Raw genomic sequence first — 18,972 nt, forward strand, 5'->3', positions numbered from 1 at the left:
AAAAGTCTCTAAGAACATTTATGGCACCAGATTCTAATGACAAGTCCAGTCATTTTACAGGGCAGAACATGGGAGGAATACCACTGCCTCAATCGGATAGTTTGCTTCTGTTATTGTGTATTACTTTTACTTATAATTGGATCCAAATATATCTTCCACCACTGAAGTTTACAAAGTAACACAAACTAACTAATAGAGGCAGCCATATTCCAGCAACTCCTGTGTTCTGCTCTGTAAAATTGCTGTTTCTGTTAATGTTAGCGATATATAACGATGTTTCACACTCCTCTAACAATCTGAGTCTGTCAGCGGCAAAAACAAGTACTTTAGTGGACATACTTTGATGTGGACAATTGCCCATTGGATTACATTGCAACAACTGTTTCTTGTGGCATCATTCTTGCTCAATACTGCACTATTCCAAAGATTTGAGTCCATATCAATCATTTACACCCAAAAAACATGGGAAAATAAGGGTCAGGTTCAAAATACTAGCATTATCTTAACACTGTTACACTGGTTTATGTTGAATTATTGGGTTGTTTATCAGTGGTTCATTGCACTATTTTTATGCAGTTGCCATGCTAGAGGGTCCAATTTACAGCATGCACAAGAATTCAACACAGTGAAACTAAATTCTAAACTCTTCTTTTATTAACCTCATATTGCCATGAGAGTATCCAGGAAATGTTGTCACATGTTGCAAATTGTCTCCCTATCATGCAGCCCCACCAGCAGCTGTGTCAGTATCTGAAAACAATACAGCCCGGCTGGTGAACAAACACACTAATACTTCTCCCAAAAAGGAAAGACATGGCAAGACAAACAACACTAACAGTTCCCTCCCTCTCTTATCAGAGCAAATGGAGCATCCATTCACACAGACGAAAAGCAGAAGGGAGGCAACTCATCAAATACAGACAACTGAAAATGCAAACTAGCTGCTGCTTGTGGAGCAATATCTCTATGTGTACTCTCAACACGTGTCAGCAACAGATTATTCACACGGGACTCCATTTGGAGAGGAAGCTACCGAGTTTAGTGACTTTGACTGTGTTGGGGTTGATTATGAAGTCAGAAACTATGAATTATTAAAACAAATGGCACTCCAGATGTTTCCCCTGTCTTCATGACAAACGCTATCCTCTCTCATGCATGGAGATGCGAACTGAGCATAACACGAGCTTGAAAAATCTCTGTGGCCTTCCTCCAGCTTGTGTATGGGTGAGAGTGAGGGAGTGTTTGGTGCAGTTTCCATTCTCTGGAGGCACTGTCACTGTGATACATGAACAGCCCTCAGTCATTTGGCATAGTAAAGTTAAAGCTTTAGTGTTAATAAACTGCTGGTATGAGGCTGGCAGGTACTACATATCCTGTTCATGGTAAAGTTATGTCACTGTATTTTATGGGCTCCATTCATGTGGGTTTAATATTCCAGGGAGTGTTGTAAAACCTACACGCTCTAGTGCTGAAAGAATTTATCAATTAATTAATTAGGTGATCGACAGAAATCAATGATCCTCAACTGATCATCATTTAAGTCACTTACTGAACAAAAATGCCAGAATTTGTAGGTTCCAACTCCTACAATGTCACGTGTTGCTGCTTGTCTGCTTTTATTTTACTTGATTTCATTTTACAAAGTTGTCTACCTCTTCATCTTGTTTTTTTTTAACTTGCAACTCATCTGGTATCACTGAAAATGAACTAACTTTGGCCGTTGGACTGTAGTTTAGATAAAAAAAAGATTTTCACTATTTTCTGACATTTCATAATTCCTTGCAGTTCTACCCTGCTCCTCAGTAGCTGAGTGGCTGGGTCACTACCGTGGGAAAAAAAAACTTGCTTATATTTAGAAGTGAGCATCAACATGTGTTCCATGTCAACAGGTATGCAGACAACCTGTTTTTAGTTCTAGATCTTGACTGCAGAAGCTTTCTGACTACTTGCATGTGAGATGTTTTTTTATTGACTCACAACCATGGTTACATGGTTGGTTACTACAGAGATGTGCTCATAACAGCTCTTAACCATTTCTTTATTTCTACCATAATTATTATTGTTATTCTTTATTGTATTTATTTAACCTAAATTATTCAGAAAGATGGTTGCAAATAGTCAAATGGCTCTTATAGAATAGGAAGAGGACCCCAACACGTACTGTTAATTACATGTTGGGGTGTTTACACACTAGTATCCATCAGATGCCAAAAGCTCTTTTGATTCATCTGTTGCCCCACAGAAGTCAGAGTGCACACTGAGCTGATGAAACCAAGAGAAAATGCAGCTCACAACAGACAAATGAGTGCACAGAAAAAGAGTAGGAATGGCATAGATGGAGAAGAAACACTCACATGTCTTAACACTGAATGGTATTTTACACTGAAAAGAGACACATGCAATTGTGATTAGAACCTATGTTGCCCTTTTGGCTGGGAAGAAACCAGAGCTTTTGGAGGAGTCTCCTGTTAAAATGAGAAAATACAAACACCACTGAGCAAGGACCCTGTCAAACCTTCTTTCAAGCCTGTAAATTGCTAATATTTTACATTTACATTGACATTTACTCATTTGTCAGACACTTTTATCCAAAGTGACTTAAAAATGAGGCACAACACTCAAGCTTCAGTAGAGTGGGAGAACTTGGAGTAAGCACTAAGGACTAAAACAGGTCAATAAAATAAAGTGCAAGAAGATCAAGTAAATGAGTGTAAGTACGAGTTAGGCATGCTTGTTTGTTGGGAGGGCTTTTCAAATGCACTGTGCCACCCAAGAATCTAAAGAATGCTATAGAATAAAACAAATTCCCCTCTCACAGAAATCATGGACCTTGTGTTTTTATGTTGTTAGATAAAAATGAGCACTCTTACATGTTCATTCTTTTTGGTGTGAAGGCTGCATGAAAAGCAAACAACAAGCTAAATTCATTTAGTAACGGGGCTGAATAATCCTCCATTGTTCCCATCAAAGCACCTATCACTTTTCAGCTCCCTGTCTTTCCTCAGAGACAGAACTACAAGACATGAAAAGCTTGCACTCAAGAAGAGCAGCAGCATCTCTAACTGTGTTTTGCTACGCCTTTTACTCCTAAAACAAAATGACGGCTTGCCTTGTGATGCAGTCAGCACTCACATTTCTTATTTTTAAATCCAGGGTCCTTTGATCCTTCACTGGAGAGTTTTGCATTTGCTCTTACTGACTGCTGAGGCATTAAACACTCTGGAAGGTACAGTACAGTATCCATGTCGTTATGAACAATCAGATTATGCTCATTCTGACCAGCCAATAGGGTCTCAGATCATGAAGTTACCGTGCCAAAATGTCCATTAAGGTCACACCAGTCATGTCTGAGATTCTTTGAGTTACAAATTTGAAATCCCTATCAGACCAAGTTTCTGTATGTCTGAAATACTGGAAAACTTTTTCGTTTACATCAAGTCAAATTAAATCTGCAGCATGATTCAGTTTTCATCATCTCAAATATGCTGTGTCTAAGAATGAAAGCAAAGTTTTTACTGATGTTTTGCAAATGAATAGAGTTCAGGTCAAAGAGAATATGTTGAATGCATATGAATGAATTGAATGGAATCAGGCTAAAACCAGTTTCTTTCTTGGAAATTAAGAGTTGACTTAGCTGAACATCAGAAAACACTGCTGTTTTCAACATGTGCAGAGGCACTTCCACATTCATATATAGCCACACGGAACATTATAACAAACATATGTTAATCAAATCAGCTTGACCTGTAGGAGATTCAGATTTGTTCAGCATTTGTCTTAAAAATGACTCATCCATGGATAAAGATACAATTAATGCCATTTTAGATGGAACTGACTGTCATTGTCATCACGTAAAATTCTACACATCATTAATGGTAGGTCAGATCAGCTATCGTGATTAATGTTAATTCTGCTCTCTGCTGTGTCGGTACTTATCAAAGATTGTTTCAGAGTGTAGAGGCTCCACTCTGTAACACCACTGCATAATCATAAGTGGACTATTTTATGAGTTTAGACAACTCCAACTAAGTCATATTATGTTAAGCTTTCATTTATATCTGTTTGTTTTGATTTTATTCTAATTTTATACACTTAATCATTTTGAACCAGGACCTTCAGTATTTGGATCAAGTAGCTCATGCAAAATCAGGTGTATCCGATTTAGTAGGCTACAGCTGTTTTTTCAGTACTTTATCAACATTTAAATAAATATAAATATTGGATCAGGCTTGTTATTGGCAGATACTGAGTATTAAAGGACTTGAATCTAGATCAGGGCCAAAAAAAACCTGACATCCTAATGAATGACAAAGATCTGCAAAATTGGAGGTAGCTTGTATTTTAAAAATTGAGGAGTTCCTGACAGAAATATTTCCACATTTTAACTTTTTATGCATAAGATTTGAAATTGAAGCAGTGTATTGATCTATATTCATCTAGCAAATCTATGGCAGCTTGGAACATACAGTAGAAAAGTGGATTATGTGGCAGAAGTGGTCTGAGAAATTCTTATGGGTATTCTTTCCTCTTTTCTTGTCTGCTGTGAAAATTGGTCACTGTTGGAATCCATTGTGACTGTCCTGAAGGACTAAACTCCAAGACCTCATTAAATAGGGACCTGAACTTCATGGAAAAGTATTGCGTCTTAGAAAACAGTACATCTCATGCTGCACTGGCAGCATAATTCAAACTAAATAAAGCCATCACATCACAAAAATTAAACCATGTTTCTCTATTCCACTCCTTTCTGTGTGATGTACTAAAACGTCATCCTATAAATCCTAAAAATGTAAAGCAATCGATTTAAAACCAAAGTAGTTCTTTTAGTACAACTTCTGTCTTCACCTTAGTTCATCTCCAGTCGACATGTCTACAATGAATCAAAATTGCTGGTGTATTGCACTGTTTTTACCAGCCTAGTTAAGATTAGATGAGGACATTGTGTATGTGCTTTTAATGTTGCCTTGCTGCTCGCGAGCATTCAAATCCATCAGCTGCCCCAAGATATCAACCCTGCCTTCATCTGAATGGCATCATGGATCATAGTATCAATAAGTTACAACAGAATCTGTCATCTCAGATATCTCAGTGTACGAGGAGCTGCTGATATGAGGGCGTTAAAAGGAGAAGAGGAAAGCAACGAGAAAAAACAGCGATAACACTATATGCATGTATAAAACTAGAAATAGTCTATCTTGTTATTATTTTAAACAGCATCTGGCAAAATGCAGGGTCAGATAGCTATTGAATTTCAATATAGTTAGCACATTAATTTGAGAAAAAAAATCATTTTACTAAAACTGATTTTATGATGTTAATGATATCACAAGAAATTCTGACTTTTTTTTAAACAAAGTCAGCATTTTTCCCTCATATAATCAAGGCTGAAGAATGGCACAATTGGCAATTTGTTTGAGACATGACATGATATTGGTCTCAGAAATCCAACATAGGTCAGGCTCTAATCACATTAGCTGCACACATTTATGCTCCTCAGAGGCTAAACCCTATCTAGCATCACCATCAGGATAAAATTCCAACTTGTTACACAATGATGCAGGGGATTTCATAGTCTGACAATATGCCCCAAGACAACCATGCCCACTGTGACTTTTATTCTTGTTGATGTTTTGATGCACAATAGTCTCCAAGGTCTTATTTTGATGGCACCCCATCCATTTTGATGATACCCACCACCAGCCACATATGCATACGCACGCATGCACATGATATCACATGCTAAGAAGCTAAGCTAAGCTAAGAATGACTTTGCAAATATCATGTGCACTAGGGTGCAGAAAAAGACGCTGCATTAGTCTGACGTTGGCTAACGTGTCACAATACATGTCAGCCTTATTGTAATGGAAACAGGGAGAACTGCAAGCAGTGAGCACCTCCCACCTATTTTAAACAGTTTAAATTTTCTCAGCCCCCAAAGGCATGTGATGTTTCATTTGCACTTTAAACACGAAAATCAGCCAAAGTGGACTGGCAAAGTTTGTTCACATGGCAAAAGCAATATGCTCAGTGTTTTCTCCCACGTTACAGGGCTTCAGCTGGTGTTTAAAGGTTGTCAGTGACACCTTTTGCCTTGAAGCTGCCACGGCCACATCTTGTGGTGCAGTAAATTACCAGCAACATGCAACCATAATGGTGTCAGTGTTGTCCTGGTAACCAGCTTGTAGGTGTTGACAGTTAATCCATGAAGTACCATAACCACATTGTAGGAGAGGAGCCCAGTGCTGCTAAATCCCAGCATACTTACCCTCTGTACCTTTACTAGATATTACAGTTTTTTCAGGTTTACACAGGTGAAGACATATTGTTGACTTATGATTATATAGCTTTGTCATCAAAGACTTATTAACTGTTCCCTAAATATGAATCAGATACTATAATTATAACATTTTAGGACAGAATATTCCCTGTTACCCAACTGTCCTACTTCTAAATGGTAATTATTTGCTTTAAATATTTTTGTCTTAACTCTAACTGTATTTTAAGAGTCTGACAGTTGCAGAAAAAAAGCTGCGTGTTGTTGGCTGGAGTTCTTACATTATCTCAAAGACAGCGGTCTCTTTCATTGTTGGATATTATTTATTTAGAAGAAAGCGTGGCCAGAAAACATGGAGTGAAAGCAGAAAATGTTGACGTTTGATCTGAAGCAGAGTAAAAAAAGATGTAAAGCATAATATCCTGTTACATCATATGTATTTATACGTATGCTATGTCCATGTGTATGTACAGTGGCAATAAGAAGAACAAGGAGTCTTCCAACAGATGCTTTAACCCCCACAGAGCTCTGATCTCATCTTGGAGTCAGTCAGGGATCACATGAAGAGACAGAAGAACTGTGGGAAACTACTATAAGAGACTTGGAACAAGCTACCTGATAAGTACCTTGAACTGTGTGCAAATGTAATACTATAACATAATAATTAAATAATTTACACTGTACCGTACATGATGTGCATTTCATAAACTGATGTATGTTTCTTTATGATAAGATTTATGAGCAAATCTATTGGTGGCAGCAAACTCAAACGGCTTGCTGGATGCTAAAAAGCTAACGGAAAACATTCAAAATTCCTTCTACACTGTTTCTTTTTGTTGGTAATAAAGTTTTGGCTGCTGATAAAGAATGCATCCTCTTCATGTCCAGGTGGTACTAAAATGTCATTAGCTGTAATTAGTCATAGCAGAATAAATTCCAATTCCAATCTATGATGGGTTATAAAGCCACCAGAGTGAAAGTGAATGCAATTACAGAGTGACTGTGATACCATCAAAACAAAGACAATGGCTCCAGGCAGGACAAAGCAGGGCTAATTATATCAGGCTTCTGATGGAGATAGGAAGGTGCTGAAGGCTCATTCTTGCACCTTCCACGAACAGTTTGAGGCAACGATAAATAGACAGAGTTTAATTGCTCCGTGCTGAGGTTACCGTGCCAGTTTCCAGTCATGCAGCCCAGGATTTAAAGATGAGCATGTCGTATTATAGATGACATTTCTCTGTGTGTGATAATGAGCCACGCTTTAGAGGGAGTTTTGAGTGTATGACAATGCACCATATTTTCCAGACAGTCAATTTTAAACATGTATTGTTCATAAGAGAAAAATCTGAGGGCGCTGCAAAAATATAAACAAAACAGCACAGTTCGCTGCTGTCTAACTCGTAAAAAAAAGAATAGATGAATCGTTAAAGGAGCCAGCAATCCAGCCGCCTTCTGTGCAGTGAACTCTGTAGGGAGCAGCAATATGTGGTGTTATTATTAAAGCTGTAACTATTTACTGTGTATGTGTATATATGAGTGCGTGTGCTGCACACTGGGATAAGCTGGATGAGTCAGACATGCAGTTTCACACAACCTTGTCTCATAGTGATTAGAGAAAACTTTAGAAGGGGTTTAATCTTAAAAACAATGTTCAGTGATTGTCCTTATCTGGATGTCTGGAAATACAGATATATACAATACAGTATGTGTTGAATCACAACACACACATATAATAAAAAATTATAATAATACACTTTATTCGCACCTTTCAACATGAAATGCAGCTATTAAGGATAACTGTAAAGAAAATCACACTCTTACAAATATTAAAATTGAGCCCAGATTGCAAAGTGCTTTGATGACAGCATTTCACATCCTTGTATCTCTGAATAGCTCCTAAAAAAAATACCTCTCTCTAACTCAAAGTACAATCCTTAGTTTTAGCAGTGAATCCTATATTCGCCCATTTTTTTTTTTTTTTGTTTTTTTAAGCCTAACGATGGCACCCTTTACTTGCATCAACACTTCTTTGAACCACATTTTGGCCCTCAAACAAACAAATGACAGAAAACTGGGTATACAGTCATCTCCACACAAAGATCGGCATTTATCAGTTTGGATGTGAGCACAGGCTACGATCAAAACACATGTCAAGTCTCAATTGGTGTACTTAAGTTGAGTCAGTGTGGAGTAAATCTGGCTGGCTGACTGTCACCATGAACAGCTACCAAATGAAAATTCAACAGTTGCGATCAATGCCACGTCTGTTTTAATTGTTATGAAACAAGAGGCCGCACCGTGATTAATTCAATATCTTATCTTGTTAAACCCCTTAAATTAAAGCTGAAAGTCTATTCTTCAGTCACATCTTAATGCCTTCATTTCTAATCCAGAGACAAAAATACAATTGTGCCAATGATTGACTATACAGAAACTGAAAATCTCTGACTTTGGTGACTCCTAGTGGTTGTATCAAAAAAAGATATTTGGGACACTGAGATAAGTGAGCTGAAACGAAAACATAGATGGCACCAGATATCACCAGAGCTGGTTAATTTTTCTACAAACGAAAACCTACGCCATTGTAAGTTAAAAGATGCCACAATCACACAAAAATTCAACACCTATGGGCTTTAAAAACCTCAGCAGATGGTGAGAGATAGAAAGAAGACACAGTCTATGTCCAAAACTGCAGCTTCACTGTAGGTCTTCAATGCCAGAAATTGATCCTATACAGTAAACCCTTGCTATTGATCGCGGTCCCCGGGGATGGTGGTGCTCCGGACCAATTATATGGATTTTTAGGTCTGGGTGTGCCAGATGAGATCATGTTTCCCACATCCAACTGAAGGCACTTGTGTCTGGCCCTTGTTCCTCTGTGCTGCCTTTAATTTGACAGCAGGGGGGCAATAGAGACACGTCTGTCCCTTTAAAAGATATCGCCCTCATGTACAATGAATAATTCAGATGGAATAATTCCACAGAGGTTCCTGTGAGGTGGGACCAGTGTCTCGCCTCCTCCAGCAGTAGGACAGCCAGGAAGCTCATACATAAAAGATGAAAGGTTTGATAGCCTCCATTGGATTCAGTGGCTGGGATTGTGCGCCATAGACTTTAGAGTTGCAGCCTGGCTTAGCCACTCCTGTGAAGTGCCCACAGCCTCTCGGGCTTGGCTGCATGGGGCTTTCTCTGTAATATCTGTGCCATATGCAACACGGCTCCGCTCCACTCTGCAGTCAGAAGGGGGGGTGGGGGGTGGGGGTATAAATAGCAACAACATGGATGCAGGAGAGAATGAGACCTCACTGAAACCTATAAATTTCTAGCCAGTTCACTCCAAAACTGCAGGAATGGTGTAGAAACTGTCTGCAACAAAAACAGAATAACTGTTTATTATAATAACTGCATTTATGCTGCTGCTTTATTTGGGTTTATCAAGATTTCTAAAATATGTCATCACCTATTTCTCTACATACCATTTAATTTCATTGCAGCATCTTGTTATTGTGAGCTAAATTCAGCTCTTTAATTTGCCATATCACTTTTCCATTTTCTTACATGCAGCTTAGTCTCATCTTCACCGTGAGAGAACAGACAGATCCGTTCGAGTGGAGCCAAACCTTATGCCTGCCCAATCGCCTGACACAAACATGATAACATTTCACTGGAGCACATCAAAGATTGGCATATTTTGACTTTCTAAAATAGGAGTAACATGTACAGCGCTGATATGCTCAGAAGAAAGGAAACCTGTGGTGAGATGTGGATTTATCAGCCCGTCGCGTTAACCTTCTACCTTCCTTGGTTACCCCAAGGGTAAATCTGCAGAACTAAAAAGACACAAAGGCCAAACATTTTGGTTCAAGGCATTTGTCTTTTGATTAAGTGACAAGAAACTATCTGTGCAGAGACAGATATAACTATCCATCAATTCAATCATGAACTCCATCACTACTGCAGAGTCAATGGATTAAATCCCTGTTGGTACTAAAATGGGCCAGTGAGTGCTCATATTGATTTATATACAGTAGCTCTGGGTTGACAAGGAACAGAAGATTTGATGGAGGTTAAAACACAACTTAATCTAATAAGAGAAAACTGGCAGCGAAATGGAACTTTGAGTCAACAGCATAGAGGATGCAAACAAATCATTAAGAGCTTCAAAGCTCTTAGCTCCAGCCTCTGTAACAATCTATGTGTTAATTATTTGTCTTTCAGGTTTGATTTTCCAGCAAAACTGCATTGAAATTCAATGTTTAGCAGATTAAGTCTTAGATGGGGGATCTTTTCATAGAGTAGAACTGTTACACATGGCCAGCTTGAGCCTTTTAGAGGCCTGCCTTTACTCCTCTACGGGGGAATGTCTGCTCTTTCCTTCCTTCCTTTTTTTTTTCTTCTTATCTCATATCTGACCGTCCAGTGGCCAACTATGGTGTTATACAGGAACTGCCTAATTGTATGTCTCTGAGTCCTACCTCACCACAGCTATATAACAAAAGGAACTTTGAGGCCAGAGTGAGATTTCAGTTTTCAGTCAAGTCTGTAATTTCTTAACACATCTAGCTGACAGGTACCAAGGCGGACAGTGGAGACAGCAACTGTTTTTCCTTTTATTAATCAGTAACCTGTTGATTAATTGCTTACATGTTGAATTTACAAGCTAATTAGTGCCAAATTAATAGATTAAAACTGTGATAAAATCTCCCTGTAACACATGAAAGCCAGGCACGGTGAGCTGTTCCACACACACACAGCATCTGGTGAGGTATCAGATCAGAGTTGTAACTACACACTCTCTGATGGTTTGCGAGATGACAGAGACGAAAACATACATCACTACAGATAATTAGGAGCCCCTCTATTCAATGTATTCAGGGACAGTAATCACTGTAATCAGCAGTTATCGCAATGCCCTGCCTCTATTCAGGCTTAAAAACTTCAGGGAATCATTTTTCCCATCTGCAATTAGAGGCCATCATTATTCCAATTCTGAGCACTTCTGTAGCCTAGACAGATTTATTGTTACAAGAAACTTTTATCTGCAAGTATCATCTGTATTTCTTTTTGTCAAAAAGGCATCAACAGAGTTCTTCCTTCCTGTTCTGCTGTCATGTGATTCACAGTTTTGATGTACACACTTTAGCTCAACCTGCTTCATCTATTCATATTTCATGTTGAGATTTCCTCCTGTACCGTTCCCTCATTGCCTTTTGACAACTGCAGAGGAAAAACAGTGGTAAAAACCTGTTGCACTCACTTCTGGGTTTTATGTGCAAGTGCAGAGAGAGCAATCTCACTGTTGCCTGAGAAAAAGTGACAATTGCCTCTCACTCAAAACCCAAGCCACTGGCACAAAATGAAGTACTGACAACAAAACCTGATGTTTACTGGTTTAGATAAAAACTGAAACATTTTTTCCTGTTAGGCTCTATAGTAGCTACAGTACAAATACATTATGTTATTCAAGTGTTAAAATGTTTGAAATGGATTTTCCTTTACAATTAGCTAAGGAATTGGTGTGCAGAGTACTATTAAACATGCCCAAACCAACAGTACTATCTGTGTTACCAAAGCATGATAAAACATAGTCCTCTATTACAATCCATAAACACAAAAATCAACATCACTGCACTGGGTGACACATTCCTTCATTACCCTAAAAAAGGCCACTGCAGTTTATTTTGAGTCAGTCCCACATACATCACCCTGCTGCTGTAAATGCAGCCAAATTTTTAAGTACTTCCTTTCAAATTATTTTTTGACCAAATCAGCAATTAGACCATCAAATCTGTATTCATCCTCAGCTGAAAATAGTCCTGCAGGAAACACAATGTCCTCCATTCCAATCCTAACACATTGTGGGTCTTGATCTTTTCATGGGATTTGTTGACAATAAGATAAGGAAAATAACAAAAGCTTGATCCTTCACCCTGCATTAGCACACACTGCCTTGTTTTTTCCCTTTAACATATGAAATAATTCTTCAGTTAGTTTGACCAATTCTCCTGCAGTCTGGGCTTTGTGTGCTATTGGTAATTGAAATTTGTTGTGTTGAACGTTTACAATATTCTGTCTACTTCCTGTAGCTCTGGTCAGGGTTTTGGTTGGGAAGAGTGGTAAGACAGCAGCTGTTTACTGTCTGTTTTCTGCTGTTCATAAAGTGGTGGCTGCACTGTAGCCACCTTGTTTCAGAGACATTAAATTTTTTCTTTTCAACTGGGAGCAACTGTAGAAATTGAGTGATTTTAGAGTTGCCAATATTGCTGTTGATAACACACCTATTTCAGCTTTCACAAAACATATTTTCCCTTTCAACAAGTAGTGTTCTACAACAGCCCAAGAGAGGAGGCAGCTGCAGCAGTGATCAAGAAAAGATGGTGGATAGGAGACATCTGTGATGACCGCTGTTATTGCCACTCAGCTCTGCGTGGTGTAGTGGACAGCCTGAAATGCTCCACAAGTTCCAGTCTTAGATTGCTGACTAAAATTTAGAGTGTAACTGTACAAACACCAGGGTCAGCTTAGGAGAATTAAAGCAAAAGTGTTCACTGTTCAACGCTGACTTTTCTCATCTTCATCCACATCATAGTTTCATAGCCCTGTGGATTCACAGTTCAGGAGGCAGGTCTTAGACTTTGAGAAGGATGTTGCAGCAGGAGCACTTTCACCAGAACCAGAACCAGACTGTATTTTGATTCAGGGAAGTTTTAGCAAGTGCCAATCAGACAGAGAAAGCATTGTTACTGTTACTTTCAGTCAGCTTAACTGTGGGTCAGTTTACATTTTGTGAAGGAGGAATGCTGAAAGAGCTTATAACACACACCATCGAGGTACAGTATGCAGTACTTTGCAGTAGTAACACTGATGCAGAAAACAGAAAGTTGTGCTCACAGTAGGACACACTTAGGGTAAATCACCCACTTGGAAAAACATCATCATACACCGAGAGAATGGTTATGTATGGAAACAGCTAGACAAAGTCAGCTAGATTATGATTGTCAACAACAAAGTATACACTCCAGGCTTTACATGAGTGAGGGACTTGTTTCTCATTGTGAAAAATATGCTCATTTCCCTTTCATGCTGAGAGTAAGACGAGAGGCATCATGCATCTGGCCGTTCAATATGAGGCTGGGGCTAGGAGATGTGGGGGGAGGGGAAACAAACTCAAATGTTCAAATGTTAAATCTCACTAATCAACATGTTAAATGTGAAAACAACACATGGTGATTCACACATAAGTCCCAGTAAAAGAGCAACTTAATTTTAACACTTGAAAACTAAGACGTAATGTTATCTGTTAATCAGTGAGCATTTCCTGGCTGTAGTTTCATATTGTGGACAAGTGACAGATAAATGAACACTTTCCCTAAAACTGCCTCAGCAGCTTCTACTTTTGTGAATGGTTTCAAACATTTCCTTGAACTACTTTTGACAGTATGAAGCTGTTACTGCCAAATGATTTTTGGTTGTTAAAACATCCATTCAGTGTCAGAACAAGAAAAAAAGCCTTCACTCTGATTCTGAAGTACTGACATCAAAATCTGACAACTGTGGCTGATGTTTTAGATAGCTGAAACTTTTTTTGCAATTAAACTCCATTGCTGGACATATCTTGATGTAAACTTTATACTCAATTTGTCCACTTATTCACAGGATGTGGAGTTGTCATCTGTTAAGGCTAATTGGTCTACAAGGCTGATAGGAGGCATGTTTATAGATCTCAGGCATATCGGAATCAAGGGTGGATTTGTTGTTACCATTTAACTATTTAACATTAATGATTTTGAGTAAGAGAGTCAATGAAGAAGAGAGGGATCTATATTGACTAAATAGATTACAGCTAGCTGGGTCTCCTACGCGTTGTGTAAGTTTAGCCACCTGTTCAACTTAACAAGCCGTTAGGTCTTTTTCAGCTCTAAAAATAAGATATGAAACAAATTAGGGAGCATTACTTAAAAGCTGATTATCATAACTTGACTTTGGCCATGTGCCAGTAAGACAAATCAAATTTCATAGAGATTACAATGTCAAGTCAGGCCAGTACAGGACAACAATTATCAAAATTGTGCACAGACATTTCAGTAAAATTCCACAATACAATAGCTTGATATTCAAATATTCCATCTCCAAAATATATTCCATAATCCGAAAAGGGTTCCAAGGACAGTCAGACTCTGTCTTAACAGACCAGAGGATAATAAGACCAAATCCAGGTCCAGTTTTTACCCAATCCAAAATTCTGTCAAATCAAATAGAGGAATGAACACCAACACTGCAGCAGCATGGTGTGGCACCAAGTAAGGAGCAATCACAGTCTAAATGAGTACAAAGTCATATGCCCTACAATTCCCAGCTCACACTTTTTTTTTCTTGTGATGATTACAAACTACCTCATGATCAGAGCTGATCATGAGTCACTGGTCTGCTTGGACCCTCTCAGGTATTGTACAAGTTGACATTGGACTCAAAACCAGCTGCAATATGGTGACCTGACCCAATCAGACTGAATAGAATTTGCATACATACCAATTCCTGAGCCCCAGATGACCTCTAATTTAATCTTTACTGGGATGTACTGTACATAAACTCTTAGGCAAAATGCTTTGAGCTGACCATAACCAGCTGAGCTGGGAACCAAGAATGTTTGCATCAGATTTCATGGTAATATCTCCAACAGTTGTTCAGGTATTTCATAAATGGTCATATTTCCAAGAACTGAGAGCCCTTTTAGGAGTCTGATGAGGAAAGCTTTGTATGATTGAGACGGCAGCTGTTTGAAGTTGAGATATTTCACTAAGGACCAACAGACCCAACATCTGCCCACAGGGGGATACCAAAATACCAACTGATAATCAACATTAGAGGAATGTTAAATCTAAATCAACACTCGGACAGGGGGTGGTCTGAGTAATGAGGATGACAATCTGGGTTCCAATGTAGGATGAGAAACTGGGTCAGCCCTCATCTGGACAAACTAACTATATTCAATACGCCACACAAGTTCCCACAAAGTGAGTAGTCCAGTTGATAAAACAGTACAAACTATAACAAATATGCAAATATCTTAGCAATTAGCTGAGCTTTGTTCCCTGCTATCAGCGCACAGTTGGGGATTATTAGCATTTTTCTTTCTTTTCATCGCAAGGTCGGATTACACAGGACCTTTTAGTGGAGGCTACACTTGTCTGCCTTTCCTAAACTGACTTTCATTAAGTGTGCTGGTGCATTATTCTGCTGAGAACTTCAGAGAGGGAATGCTGAAATCTATTTTCTGATGCAAGCCATCTGTTGTTTGTACATCAGTGGCTAACTGGGAGACTGGAGAGACTGGTCCCAGTGTCCGGCCAAAGACACTGCCAGAACCCTCTCTCTTCTCTATCAGTGCTATCGACACTAATTGGAACACCACATTGCCCTTTTTTTCCAGCCATTTCACCAGTATTACAATCTGTTCCTCCACAATTTATGCAATCAAACAGATGAAATATGATATTGAGCTCAGTGCACAACATGATTGCATACAGCATACATAAATCAACTTGAATAATCACTGACCCAATCAGCCACAGCGGCTCCATCAAAGCTTATACTAGGCAGTTAATCATGGACTGTTTGTTGCTGTAAACTACTACAACATCAACTTCTCCACTTTTTAAAGAGAACCTGGTAGTCGCTACAACTTTGGCTGCAGTCGCTCTTTGGAGCCATCTAGGTTACAGGGCCATGAAAGCAGCACAAGGGTGGGCAAAGTGTTAAATAGGTCATAACACAAGCATCCTCTTCAGCACTCACAGGTCTGGTTTTCCCCACTAGATTAGCCTCCTTTTCCCACACTATCTAGCTGCTGCACCCCGACCCTGGGAGTCTGGAAACCATATAGGAAGAGTAAGAGAGAGAGAGAGAGAGAGTGAGAGTGTGTGTGAAGTAAAAAGCGAGGTTGTGCATCCCGTATGGCCTCCAGCCCTGAATCTTGGACAGCTCCACTTCAGCAGAGTTGGCCAAGCTGCCCTGCCTTCATTCATACAGAGCCAGTGGCACACCAAGCCAAACACTCTAGAAAATAAGACCACATGCATGCGAACGCACGCAAACACACACACACAATAGAGTTCCACTGCGTTAATATGAGTTTCAACACCCCTTGCTGCTTATTTTGGATTCAAGCTGCTGCTGTTTGTGCCAGTATCTTTGAATTTGAATATCTTCACAACAGAGTTTTTTAAAAAAAGAAAAGAAAGATTCAGTGCCCCACGACCCCCCAACATTGCAGTTTCGTTGTGTTGAAACAGCCTTTGAATATCTTATTGTATTAGAAATGACATTAAACACCTAAATCGATAAAACAAAGTTTCAAATATTATGTAATAATCAATGCCGGTTTTCCTGGCACTTTTTCTGTAACGGCAGCCAAGCAGGAAACAAAGCACACAGAAACAGCGAGCAACAAATCACTCAAAAAAATCCCAAACTTTCTCTTACAGTCACACAGATATCTTTATCTTTCTCCCAATCCTGTGTAATCCCACTCTTTCCTCATTCTACTTCAACTCTCTAACAATTCAGCCTGTGTTGAAAGCTGAGAGCACTACATGAAAGAACAAGAAGTTGCACAAAATATTGTGAGTCACTTTCAGAGTATAAAGAAGCGAGTGAGTGAAGTTATCCTCCGACACTGTCACGCCATCCTCAACAGGGTAAAAATGTCAGTTTATCATGTTATCTTCCTATTAGGACTTTGACATTTATTTGTAATAAGCTGATATTTTTCTTTTTCTTTGAGGCTCTTAACATCCCAGCCACATGCTGTGTGTGTGCCCTTCAGGGTCCTGACACTGTAACACACCTTATACCCATTAGCCACTGGTGGTTCAGATTACGTAACAGTGAATGTCGCTGGAAATAGTCAAAGTCTTGTAAAAATCCTACACAGAGAGCGCGCTCAAGTGTGTCCAGAGAGCCGGAGCATCTGCTGCCTGGGACAAATTAAATGTGGAGTAATTATGAGAAGAGACTCCCCGGAGTGCTCTATCTCAGAATCCTCGCTAATACTGTGACACCAAAAGGTGTGGCGCTGTGTGGCTTTGCTCACACTAACTAATGAAACAAAGAGCGTGCGTGTGTGCGCGCTGCCTTGACACAGGAGACAAAGACGTTTCTGAACTTAAGTACCGCGAGTGATGAGGACGAAATTGTCAGCGTGCGTGCATTACCTCGAAAAAGGAAGGCTTTGCTGCTGTTGTGAAGCCCCGCCACTTGGGTAATTCCATAGGTGGCATTTGCCAGGTCAAGTTCATTGATGATATCAATCTGGTAGTCTTGATCTGATCCGAAAGCCAAAGCTGGTGAAAAGAAATGAAGGTTAGAGGGATGTGAAGTAGTGTGTTCAAAGCCTGCTGACAGGATTAAACCTGACAGGGTTTTAACTAAAATCCTAATTCATTTTACAAACAGACACGGTCATTGCTTATGTGCATTGCACTGTTTAAAAATGGCTGGTTGTGGAAGAAGTCACGCAGTTTTAATTTACACGCAGGGTATTGCTGCCCACTAAAATGCACAGTCTCTGCCCGCAGCCATCACCTGTGTTCTCCACAGACCGTAGGTGCACTGTGCGCACACGTTAAGGTAAAAGGTGTCATCTCTTTCACCTTAACTGCATCCTGCTTATTCTCAAATATTAACTCTACAAAGTACAGGTGGTAAAGATAATAATAATAATGCGCTGCAGTCCAGAGACACTACCAAAAAAATCTAACATGCTTGCGCGCAAGGTGCAAACTGAGGAGCGTAGGGGGGAAAAAAACGTCAAGAAGCAGGTGTCAATCGTAACAAAATTCCTTATTGCGAATACAGACTGCCACGCGGCTTGTACTTACCTGGTTTGGTAAAAAAGAAAAGGGATAACAAAGTCACGTAAATATCCATTTGTGTTGGAGTTGCGCTGTGAGTCCTCAGCCGTGCGCTACGCTGCGTATCCACACTAACCCGCTCTGGTCCGTCTGGCGCTGTGCACCGCTCTCACTTCGCCTGGATGTGGAGGAACGGAGGAACGATCCACCACACATGAGCAGGGGTTCCCTCAGAGCCAAATCAGATCAGTTTATAATGTCTGAATGCGTCCATGCGGTCACAGCGTGTCATCAACAGTGACGGATGTCCACGTTTATTCAGGACAGCAATTAAACTAGACTGCCATCGGAGAATGTGTGGATATTCTCAACCGTGAATCTGTAAAGTTCCCCCCGTTCAGACCACTGAAACTTCCAATTTTGGAGGTGAGAAAAAGGCCTTTCAAAGGAAAAGTCTGTGAGTAAAGGATATGGGAATTCTCTGTACTAGAAAGGTAGGCTGTTCTTACTTGTCATAGCGGAGATTATTTCAAAGATTTCGCAGTCTCAGGAGACAAATTAACAACACCACAGCTGACTAAGTACAACATATTCTATTAACTGTACGAAGATACTGTAGCCTGCAGAATATAGGTTTGCTCTGTATGAGGATTTTATATAATAGCACAGTCATAAAAGGAGTCATGCGTTTCCTCTTTGCTTCACACACATCCCCCATCACTTCATCCAGCTCCTAAATCGTTCTCTCTTCCTCCCACCTCCTCCTCACCTCAGAGAATCCCTGGGATTTATAAGCACTGCTGCTACAGTCCTCTTTCCTCTGGGGCCTGTCCTTATTGAGAA

General features: G+C 39.7%; 1 protein-coding gene across 1 annotated transcript in view; it reads right to left on the reverse strand.

Annotated features, from left to right (window-relative positions):
- LOC108887784 (protein kinase C-binding protein NELL1) overlaps window positions 1-18,276 on the reverse strand; it is a 215,958-nt gene extending 197,682 nt beyond the window's left edge. The window contains exons 1-2 of the mRNA XM_018683324.2: window positions 18,157-18,276; window positions 17,491-17,619 (exon numbers count right to left, since the gene is read on the reverse strand). Coding sequence (XP_018538840.1) covers window positions 17,491-17,619; window positions 18,157-18,205 — 178 coding nt within the window. The 5' untranslated portion in view covers window positions 18,206-18,276. The remainder of the gene's footprint in view (window positions 1-17,490; window positions 17,620-18,156) is intronic.
- Window positions 18,277-18,972: the final 696 nt, after the last annotated feature.

The sequence above is a fragment of the Lates calcarifer genome, linkage group LG2 (assembly GCF_001640805.2).
Source record: "Lates calcarifer isolate ASB-BC8 linkage group LG2, TLL_Latcal_v3, whole genome shotgun sequence".
Classification (NCBI taxonomy): domain Eukaryota; kingdom Metazoa; phylum Chordata; class Actinopteri; family Centropomidae; genus Lates; species Lates calcarifer.